At 35.9% G+C, this 12,224-nt stretch overlaps 2 protein-coding genes across 9 annotated transcripts in view; one reads left to right on the top strand and one right to left on the bottom strand.

The window, feature by feature from the left end:
* Nucleotides 1-8,745, bottom strand: part of lpin1b (lipin 1b) — a 67,086-nt gene extending 58,341 nt beyond the window's left edge. For 6 of the 8 annotated variants that reach the window (XR_015518918.1, XR_015518919.1, XR_015518920.1 and 3 more), the window contains exon 1: nt 2,092-2,431. The gene's annotated coding sequence lies outside the window, so the exon portion shown is untranslated. Of the gene's footprint in view, nt 1-2,091; nt 2,432-8,682 lie in introns of those variants that run through there. The other 2 variants (XR_015518917.1, XM_087298741.1) reach the window with 1 other exon arrangement.
* Nucleotides 8,746-9,880: 1,135 nt separating this feature from the next.
* gpatch2 (G patch domain containing 2) overlaps nt 9,881-12,224 on the top strand; it is a 33,948-nt gene continuing 31,604 nt past the window's right edge. The window contains 1 exon segment of the mRNA NM_001326693.3: nt 9,881-10,051. Coding sequence (NP_001313622.1) covers nt 10,002-10,051 — 50 coding nt within the window. The 5' untranslated portion in view covers nt 9,881-10,001.

The raw sequence follows: 12,224 nt of genomic DNA, 5'->3' as shown, positions 1-12,224 counted from the left end.
ATTACTATAAATAAATGTACTAAATATTCACTACCGGTCAAAAGTTTGGGGTCAGTAGGATTGGACAATGACCACAGATTACAACCAAGAAATTTCTCAACATCACAGCACATAATGAAGATCAAAAAGAAGACATAAAAATACAAAGTAATAATAATAATAGAAGAAAACATGAATTAGGCAACGTTTATGGTGGTCTAAGGTTTTGCAAAAATGTACCTGAAATCCTGGGACCTACATATTCAAGGAAAGGAGTCCAGATCTGATAAAAAAGTATCACTTTTTCTCCCTGACCAGTGGGTAAAATATTCCAATGACATAAGATCAAATATTACCTTATGCCATTCTGATACTGTCAGTGGTTTATTAGATATCCATTTGAGAAACATACACTCAAGGGCAGCATATGTATGAAAGTTAAACAACTTCCTGTTTCTTGCATTCTTCAAATTATTATCAGAAAGACCTAACAAAAAATGAAGAGGATCGAAGACATATCTTGTATTAAATATAAGACTTAATCTCCTACACATCTACGTTTTTGAAAATAATGAATAGAGCACAAATCAATGATTTATTTTAACTATTTAGTCTGATATGTTTACTGTTCCAAAATAGTATGTTTCTTAAAAAAAACATTTTGGTGTTCAATGGGAAAATGTATTTATTTTTGTTTAGTTTTACCCAGACATTTAAAAACAAGAGCAGTAATCACAATAATTACCATGAAACCGTGGTATTTTTATTCAAGGTTATCATACTGTCACAGACTTATACTGGCCCATGCCTAATATAAATATATATATATATAGCCTCTTATGTTTAGTTATTTAAAGTTATTTAGTTATTTAGTTATTTAAAAGTGATGAAAATAACCTATTGTTTGCCATAAAAGTGAGATTACTGAATCAAGACATACTGTAGGAGCCTGATAAAAAGGCTAATTTTAGAAGAAAATTTTAGATGGCACTTAGAGGTTTATATATATATATATATATATATATATATATATATATATATATATATATATATATATATATATATATATATATATATATATATATATAAACAGTTGAAGTCAGAATTATTAGCCCCCCTTTTTATGTATTTTTTTTTTTTACTTTTTTAAATATTTTCCAAATGATGTTTAATAGAGCAAGGAAATTTTCATAGTATGTCTGATAATATTTTTTCTTCTGTAGAAAGTCTTGTTTGTTTTATTTCAGCTAGAACAAAAGCAGTTTTAAATGTTTTAAAATACATTTTTGGTAAAAAAAAAAAAAAAAAAAGATTAGCCCCTTTAAGCTAAACAAACTATTGTTATACAATAACTTGCCTAATTACCCTAAACTGCCTAGTTAACCTAATTAACCTAGTTAAGCCTTTAAATGTCACTTTAAGCTGTATGGAAGTGTCTTGAAAAATATCTAGATAAATATTATTTACGGTCATCATGGCAAAGATAAAATAAATCAGTTATTAGAAATCAATTATTAAAACTATTATGTTTAAAAATATGTTGAAAAAAATCTTCCCTACGTTAAACAGACATTATATATATATATATATATATATATATATATATATATATATATATATATATATATGAAATATATCTTTAATATAATATATTACATTTATAAAATAAATATTATACATTTTATAATTTAGTAAATAATTTGCATAACTTTCATTTCATATTTAAATGGATACTTTATATTATAGAATGCTTACTTGTCTTATTTTATTCAATTACAATGTAAATGGTTGTAAAATGTATGTTGTAAAACATTACATAATCTCAGACTTTAAAAGCAAAATTTCTTGTAATTCAGGACAAATATGAGCATTATTAACACCAAATGTGATAACTTAATAGCTCAGAAAGTGTGAAAGAAAACATTGACTCATTAACAGTTGTTATTACATATGTATTCAGTTATAAATACGAAAACAATGCATCACTTAACAATGTCAACATCTTAAAACATCAATAGCTCACTATAATAGTTCACACATACACACACACAGCTTAAATACACAAAACGAAGTGACATAGGTGTTAATCAATGCATAAAGTCTCTCTCTCACCTGCTGTAGTGTAGCTCCGTTCAGCTCATCGTGTTTTCAGAGCAGTGAGGCACAGATACAGTAATATTCATATATATTCATATTCTCACGGTCATACTCGGTGTCAGTAGACCGACGTGCGTGACGTCACGTACACCGAAATATACGCTGCTAAGAAAAATCAGCCAATCGAAGAAAACGACTTGTTTCCTTCCTCTCTCCGGGTTACTTTCATTCACATTCACGCCTTTACATTGCGCTCCTGAATGGCCTCTTTAAATCCCATTACATCGCTAACAGAAAGGGAATGTGTTGAATCCTCCGGCTAACAGGACTGGACCGACCGAGAGCCAATAATAATAAGTTGTGGGCGGGCGCTGATAGTTTGTTTTATTTCGGGCTCGCGCAGGTACTGCTTTGAGTGACAGCTGTGAGGTGATCCTCCCGTCCAATCAGCGTGCAGATCTCATGATTCACAGTAGCCGCTCTGAGGTGATTACTTTGACCAATCAGAGCGACGCTCTCATCGTTTCCAGTGGCTACTGTAAGGTGATGCTTTTGTCCAATGACTGAGAAGCTTTTACTGACGTCCGATGTCTGGTGCTTTTAAAATATTAATATAGAGGGGCAAGATAAAAATAAATATCACACTTCGTACTTCTTTTTTTAAAAGTATGTTAATTTGGAATATGCAACACATGATAACTTTATAGCAAGAGTATAATGACTATCAGTATATTCCGTTTTTAAGCAAAATAAAAATAAAACTACATTAAAGATCCTCACTCTCACCCACATGGTAAACTTGTCTCAAATTAGGTCAAAACATATCTCATATTGATGTTAAAAAGGTATAATTACAGTAGTTATTCATAAGAAATGAAAACAATAATGTTTAGAAATGTTGCAGAAATAGATTAAATGTAAAACTACGTCAGATAAGTATGTAATCAAATAAATAAGTAAAATATAAAAGAAACAAATCGGACAAAATTAACAATTAAAAAAAGCTAATTATTAATACAGCATGTACTTTGTGTTATAGTGCAAAGGATTTTTGAGAAAGACTGCTATTATGCAACTTAGTTGTTTTCTGTTCAGTCCACTTAAATTTGTAAATATGATTAAGTTAACTTAACTGATTTGTGTTGAAATTATATGGACTTAATCCACCCCCCTACCCCATACCCAACTCTCCTCGGAAAACTCTGGCAAAAATTGGTGCCAGAACACACAGTTATTATGATTTTTAAGCTTTGTGATCAAAAGATAAAAAAATTGCAATGAAAAATTATTTATTTAATTTACTATATTTTTTAGGTGACTGGTTGCAAATTATTGCTGTAGACTGAATTCAAACAAACAGATTAAATGTAGTAATGTTCAATTTTATCTATGTTTAAATTCAGCCCATATCAATCATATATGATTTTGAATTACAAGGACAGAAGGCATGTCCTTGTAAACCTTAATAGAGTAGAACTTGGTCATACCCATGTGATTATACAAATTTCTGTTCTTGTAAACCACCAAAACCTGTACACAAACACACACACACACACACACACACACACACACACACACACACACACACACACACACACACACGCACACAAATACAACCCTCTATTTGCGGATAAATATTTATAAATTGTCTAGTTTTGTCACACCTATGCTCTTGTTTTTGTTTTTGAGAGCTAGACAGACAGTGAGAAAAGAGGAAATAAGAGATTTCCTGAGGTTTTGAGTCACGCCACACTTTGCTTTTATGCTAATGCTCTACTAACCTCATAGTCTGATGGAAAACAGCACACATGTTTATTCTGTATGTGCTCAATTACTATGCTTATAGTTTAGGTAAGAATTTAAATTGGATAAATAATAAAACTGCTCAACAATGTTTTTATGATCATTGAAACTCTATTGTTTTTTAAAGGACCACGACACCCCCCCACTTTCAGTTCAGGTCCACCTCAGAATTTTTTCAAAAGATGCATCATAATGGGCGTGGAGCTCCGCGAGCAAAGGGCAGGAGTGGGCGTGGCCAGCAGAGCAGTAGAGAAAGAGGGAAGCGAACAACTGTTGTCAGTTAGCTCACAAAATGAGACACAAACCAAGAGGAGACGCATGATTTATAGTTTACAAAGTAAAATGAAAATAAATAAACAGTTATTTAATGCCCTGATACATTTGTTATTCATAAATTCATATACATACAACCACAATTTATAGCATTATAAAGATAATCGTGTTCATATAAACACAATAAATGAAGACTTTTCCCTCAATCCCCGGGTCTGAATGCAGACTCAGTGCAGCAGGTCTCTTGCCCTGTCTATTTTAACCATTAGTCCTGCTGGTAATCAGGAGGATTTAGGCAAATATAGCAGCACGGCGATGTGTCTAAATGTGAACGAACTCTTGATAAAAGACAACGTCTGCCATTCTCCAATTGTCGTACTGCTTTCCTGACAAAAATGCTAGCTGCATACACACAGCTTTGCTGTATCGGCTCTGACTGCATCACGGGGAAAATCATGCAACAAACCCCGTGGATCATGGAAACAAACACATACGACCCTTCTTGAACGGTTAAATACTGTGTGCCGTGGGTCCGTGTCTCACAGCTTGGCACTGGCAGGTCTGCCTTGCCTTCGGAGAGCACGCACAGTCATGAATAATTAAGAAGCCGGCTTTTCTCATTAGATAAGAAAACTCAACTATGAATAATAATGAGAAACCGACGTGTCATCTTTGCACTTGCAGTTTTGCCCTACATTGCCGATTTAGATCCCGCCCCAAAAATCATTTTAAACCCGGAAGCTGAAATTACCTGACAAAAGCTCAAAATGATCCAGTTTTACCCACAATTAAAGCTAACAGGTGCTCACATTGTCTAAACTGATGCTCAACACACACAAATCTGTTAAAATCTCAAAAACAGTACTCAAGGGTTTCGTGAACCTTTAAAGTGGACCTATTATGCCCCTACAAGATGTAAAATAAGTCTTTGTTCTTGCTGTGAATGTGAAGTTTCAGCTCAAAATACCACACAAATTAACTGTATGAAACTGCCCCTGTTAGGCTGTGCTATAATTGTGCCATTTTGGTGACTATCGCTTTAAATTCAAATGAGATTGTGCTCTTTTCAAAAGAGGGTGGGGCTACAAATACAAAAGCACAGTAGCAGATTCAAAAAGATATGCTAATGAGGGAGAGATTGTCACTAATGGGCGGAGTTTCCCCTTCTGATGGCATGTACAATGAAAGAATGTCAATCAAAGTGTTTCCGCAGACTGTTTTTATCAAGTGTGATTATAAAAAAAATAATCTATACATTTTATTATTAGAGGCTGGATATATTTAACTGTGTTTAAACCCTTTATAAAAGTGATTTTTTTCATAATAGGTCCTCTTTAAATGGGTCCTATTATGCTTTTAAAGTTTTGACTTTCCTTACTGTTTGGTGCTGTTTGAACATGAAAAGCATCTACAAAGTTACAAGGCACAAATTCACTCCAGCAGGAGTTACTGAGCTCCCTGAGAGGCCTCCGTTCCATTCCTTCCACCAAACATCCAACTTGCATTTTACAGCATGGTATAATAACTTATCTAAGAGATATTCTGTAATAGCAAATTACACAAGGCCAACAGCATGCAACATGCTTCACATGGCAATATCAATGCCTCATCACTAAACCCTGTTTTAAATGATTCAATTATTTAGTTAGAGGTAGCGGGGTGGCGCAGTGGAAGCACAGCAAGGTGGTCACTAATTTGAACTTCGGCTGGGTCGGTTGGCATTTCTGTGTGGAGTTTGCATGTTCTCCCCGTGTTGGCGTGGGTTTCCTCCATGCAGGGCTCCGGTTTCCCCCAAAGTCCAAACACATGCGCTATAGGTGAATTGGGTAAGCTAAATTGTGCGTAGTATATGTGTGTGAGGGAGAGTATGTGGATGTTTCCCAGTGATAGGTTGCAGCTGGAAGTGCATCCGCTGTGTAAAACATATGCTGGATAAGTTGGCAGTTCATTTCATTGTGGCTACCTCAAATTAATAAAGGGACTAAGCCGAAAAGAGAATAAATGAATGAATCAATGAATGAATAAAAAAATTAAACCAGTGTTGGCATTTTCCATTTTTAACCCAACATTGGATTAAAACAACTCAGTATTTTTAGAGTGAAGAAGCTAAAATACAAGATTTTAGGTTTTCTGAGTACACTCTCACTCACTATCCTTCGGCTTGATCCCTGATTTATCAGGGGTCACCACAGCAGAATGAACCACCAATGACTCTGACATATATCACAGTTTTCTTAGTTATGTCTTGATTTTTCTTTTGGGTTATTACTGTCATGATCACCAGCAATCTAACCCTCATAGATTACTGGAGAACATTCAATTTCACTCTAATTCTGCCTCCATATGATCTACGACTCCCTTCAGGTACCACACACACACACCTGTCCCGGTTCTCAAGTGAATACACACACACACACACACACACACACACACACACACACACACACACCTGGGAGCTACTCAAGACTAATTACATGGACCATATAAATTGCACACACACTCACAGACATTGCTGAGACCTGTTGGTAAATACCCTGTTACATTCAACTCAGGCTCTTTCTGGAAATGTAGCCCCACGGACAGGCCCGGATTGGCTAATCGGGAGGACCAAGAGAATTCCCGGTGGGCCGGTGCGTTTTTTGGCCGCGAGGGCCGTTGTCCCTAGCTCCAGAATCTGTTGCTCTCAGCAGTCACACTTTTTACATTAATTATTTTTTTTTACTTGACCACAGTCTTCTTATTCATTATTTTACCAAAGCTCTGCTCTTTTTATCTATTTTCTCGCAGCCTGGTTAATGATGATATAACTAAGACGAGCCACTTTTTAACACACAGTTGTTGTGGTCCAGTGGTTAGCGCGATAGGCTATGACACTACGGACCTTGGTTTGATCCTCGTCTGAGTAGGTTTTTTTTTTTTTTCATTTTTATTGTTAAGACATTTAATACTGTTAGGGTTGTTGAACATTTGAAGTTCTAAAGCAGCTGTTTTCTCAAAAAAATATGTGATAGTGTCATTAGAAACTGATTTGGAAATGACCTTATTTTAATATAGTCAGTCGTGAACTGAGGTGGGCCTGTCTGAGGCTTGAAACTCCAGGGCTGAAAAGGAGTCCCACTCCGGCCCTGCCCACGGACGTTTCTGGAGACTGCGAAATATGTCTCGGGAGGTAGGTATTTGTGCAGTTTTTGTTTTCGCGAATCTGCGAGAGGCCGCTGTGCGCACTTTTTCCTGTCTCGAACGCCTCTTGCGAGCGCGCTCCATTTGCGCCCGCTCTGTTCTCACGTAAAAAGCCACCGGAGGCCGATGTCGAGCAACCGTCTGTCCGACTGACTGAATGAATGACTGAACGATTGACTGGACAGCTGGGCAATCGGCCGACCCAGCCACCCTGCGCCTCCTCCTACTTCCCTAAACCCAAGCGACGATTAACAAAAGCCGTCCAAAAAAAGAAAAGGCCTTATCTGATTTTGACCACGTTTTCGGATTTCACTGCATTCTCGCCCCGTTACGGTCTCATTCGCTTTATTTTTTGGATTCTGTTTTTTGTCTTACCTGATTTCCCAGACTCGAACCCGATCGTCGCCACGGCTAGCTCCTCCTCCTCCGGGCCTCCGCTCCACTGACGTAACACGACAAGCTAACCAGACAAACTGGTTGCGGCGGGAAAGCCCTCCACACAGAGGTGAGCTGTCAGCCCAGCCAGCAAGTGCGAAGAGAAGCGGCGTCACACCGCCCCGTAGCGTTTCCTTGAAAAAAAGAAATACAGCTATACGGACCTCCGGCCACTTAAATGGCGGTTTCCAGAAACGTCAGCGGGGCTGCGTTTTCAGAATGAGCTTGGGTTGGTTACATTAACCCTCATAAATCGCTGGTGATCGTGACAGATACATAATTGTAATGTTTTTCTTATTTTATAGTTTTGATGACTTTATTAGATGCACTGTTAAAAAACATTTGTTGTTTAACAGTTTCCATATTTTGTGAGTGTTTTCCGTTTATTTACGGTTGTGAATTGCATTATGGGATGACGATCTTTGCTCTGTCAACTTTTGATGTGGAAAGTTCAACTCTACAGTTAAGCAAAGAGACTTTTATTGACATTTCAGTAGTTTGAAATAATAGAATGTATAAGATATATTATATAGAGAAAGAAGTCTGTAAAATAACAGAAAATGTGCTGGTAGTTTATAACAAGGTTATTTTAGCATAATAAACAACACCGACCCAGACAATTGACCACTTTAAACTATTAAAAATGTTAATAAAAGTCACTTTTTCCAACTTTTCAAGGTTAAAAGTTGTTGGAAGAAAAATCAAGGTGTAATAATGCAAATCAAAAAGCATAAATAAATTTAAAAAAATAATAAAAACATGAGTCACAAAATATGGAAAAATTTATTTTAATAATTTCAATTCAAGTTTATTTTTATAGCGATTTTCACAATAATTATTGTTTCAAAGAAGCTTTACAAAAGGCTTTACACTCAAATGCCTAATAAAAAATGCCAAATAAAGATAGCAGGTTACCCAAGACCAGCTGGAGGTGATGGCTTCATCTTCTTCATCTTCTTCTTCTTCTTCTTCTTCTTCTTCTTCTTCTTCTTCTTCTGTCTGAACCTTCAGTTCACTTTTAGTGTCATTCTCCATCTCCTCATCCTCTCTCTGCATGGCCACCGCAAGTTTTAAACACTCAAATGTTGCAGATGAAATCAGCCCAAATTGCGAGTAATTTCAAATGAGGCATTTAATCAGAGAGTCGTTCTGCGTTACAGCGTGTTTATGAGGCACAGAGACCGAGTCTTTCTATATTTACCTGCTGTAAACTGTGTGTTTGTGGTAATGTGAGAGGGTCAAGTTCATCTGAGACCCTCAAGTTCACCGTCCAAATACACACTTGTGAATTACATGACACACATTCAGTTTTATGTGTGTTTATGAGGCTGCATGGGCTAATGAAAACATGTGCTGGATAAGTTGGCTGGATAAGTTGGCGGTTCATTCCGCTGTGGCGACTCCAGATTGATAGAGGGACTAGCCGAAAAGAAAATTAATGAATAAATAATTACAAAAAGTATAGTGCACAGCATTTCTACATCCAATAATATTAAGAATTGACAGGGGAATCAAAAAAAGTGTCACAATAATTGATATTTTACAGATTTTTTTGCTTTTCAACAGTTTCACAGTAAAAATAAAGAAGTCAAACTCGATACAAAAAAACGTAACGTGGGAGATGATTTAGCAAATTTCTGTTTGTCTTAGTAAAACTTTGCCAATAAAATGAAGAGGTTAACAATATATTAAAGACATTTGCTGGATTTGTTTTTATAATAAAAACAATATCTTTTAATTTAAAATAATAACTAAATTGTGTCTGTTTAAAAATATATTTGGCTAGATCCTTCCAGAAATTGTTTACAAAGTTGCATTCAAAAAATAAATGACAAAGGCTCTCTTCACATTGCAGAAACCACAGATATCATGTAACGTTACTTTAATAACAACTATTATACTGGGTGACTTGTATGTAGTATTTTAAAATGAATTTCCTTAATTTTATTATTCATAGTGTATTTGAAGGGATTCTCATATATATATATATATATATATATATATATATATATATATATATATATATATATATATATATATATATATATATATATATATATATATATATATATATATATATGGCTGAGAGAAGGCGGCTCGGATTCCGGAAACGTGTCTTTTAACTATTGTAGTCCGCTTCCGGCGCGCTGGAGTTGTTGTTGTTGAGGGCGCTATGGTTTGTCAGCGCGGCCTCGATATTTTCCTGTGAGTTTTTGTCGTTTTCTGCGGGTTTGATGTTCCGCGCCGCCGAGATCAAGAGCTTCGGTAAAGCGGGAACCGGCTGGTAGGTTATTGACTGCGTGATTTTATACGTTATTCTCTCCGTTTATTTAGATTCGGTCATGATGTGTCCGAAGTGTGAATTTCTGACCTGATCAACCTCACAACTGTAACTACCATTGTATCCCTATGCAGTGTTTTTGTTAATGTTGATGAAATAATATCATTTTAAAATAAGTAAAAATCACATTATATGCATATGGCAGACATTTTGTATCAGAAATAACGTTAAGATGGTAAACCCGTCACCACCGGACCTTTGCGCTTTTATTTACCGTGCTAATACTGTGGTGTTTTATTATGGAGCTTTAAACCAATGATTAATTATTTGATTGATTCTCCAGACAAGTGTTATGATTTCAGTATAGAACCTAATAGTTAGTAGGGGTTTAGATGGCATAGTCATTGTTTTTACCATCATCAAATGTGGATGAGTTAAAAATGTGGACAGCAAACAAACCGATTTAAATGCTTTAAATAGAGAAATAATGGAGAAATGAATAATGTGACATGATCAACTTTACTATTGTAACTAGCCTATCATTGTATTGCCATAGTGTTTTTGATATTGTTGATATTTTTGTCAGACATATGGCTGACATTTTGTCTCAGAAGAGGTCAAATCCGTCACCATTGGACCTTTGCGCTTTTATTATTGTGCTGATACTGTGGTGTTTTATTATAGAGCTTTAAACCAATGATTAATTGATTGATTTTCCAGACATATTAATAGTGTTATTGTTTTAATATGTATAGATCCTAGATGGCATAGTCATTGTTTATATCAAATTTGGAAGCGTAAATCCTTAATAATACATGTTACTGGTGTGTGAAAGATGTGGACAAACAAACCAGTTTAAATGTTTTAAACAGACAAATAAAACAGAAATATTTGATGAAAACAGAGCGACTTATGCTAGAATGTGACATGAACAACCCCAATGTTTGGGGTGACAATAAAGGAGTTAATGGCTTATTAATAGCAAGATTTATTCATTTTTTTTCGGCTTAGTCCCTTTATTAATCCAGGGTCGCCACAGCGGAATGATCTGCCAACTTATCCAGCTGCAACCCATCACTTTGAAACATCCACACACATACTCATTCAGGGCCTACTCACACTATGCCATCCGTACCGTGCCCAGGCCCGTTTCCCGGATCGTTTGAGAAGTGTGAGTGCGCTGAATCGGGCTCAAGCACGGTTCACTTGTCCGGCCCTGGCCCGGTTGGAAGAGGTGTGCCTGAGCGCGGATCACTTGGGCTTTGGCGCGGTACGCTTGTGTGTGAGTGCAAAACAGCCAAAGCCCAAAACTGAAAGCGATACGTGACTTTTAAGGGGCTGTTTCACATGGATTTATTAATCATTCTTACTGTTCAGTGAACACAAACTGCCGTAGTTTATTAAAGACGCAAACTCCTCACTGCACGCCTTCAGCAAACCTCCTCATTCCTGCAGCACGAGAGCTTTATGATTGTTTATGAGCGTCAAAAGTGGCGGATCTGTCTGGTGAAATATCTGACTGCGTGTCACCGCATCCCTAAGAACTGTTTGGCGAAATATTTGACTGCATGTCACTGCATAACAAACGACTGAAACAATATAATTAGAGAAATCTCCACTGTGCTACTGGGTGAGAGCGTATATCAAGCCGTTTTAGCATTTAAACCTTGTTCTGACTATCCATAAATATATTTAGAGATATCTCTAATTATATTTTGACTAGTCATAATTATAATTCGACTAGTCAGATTGGAGATATCTGCAAATATATTATGACTGACTAGTCATATTCCTCCATTGACTTCCATTGAAAAATATTTGCAGTCAAAATTCATTTGGACATATCTCTAATAACAATTGTGACTAATCAAAACTCATTTAGAGATATCTGCAAATATTTTTCAATGGAAGTCAATAGAGGAATATGACTAGTCATAATATATTTGCAGATATCTTCAATCTGATTTTGTACTAGAACAATTGTAATTGCAGATTTCTCTAATTGTCATTCTGAGTAGTGGAATTATAATTATGACTAGTCAAAATATAATTAGAGATATCTCTAAATATATTTTTTGAGTCAGAACAAAGATTTAAATGCTAAAAAGGCTTGCCATAGAGAGCGCTTCTGAACAGCGCAGCAGCGATGACGTAAGCGTACCAAGGCCCGATATGG

Source organism: Danio rerio, chromosome 20, assembly GCF_052040795.2.
Source record: "Danio rerio strain M-AB ecotype USA chromosome 20, GRCz13ab, whole genome shotgun sequence".
In the NCBI taxonomy this organism is placed as follows: domain Eukaryota; kingdom Metazoa; phylum Chordata; class Actinopteri; order Cypriniformes; family Danionidae; genus Danio; species Danio rerio.
Note: the sequence above shows the minus strand (reverse complement) of the source record. Positions and strands in the feature narration are given on the sequence as shown.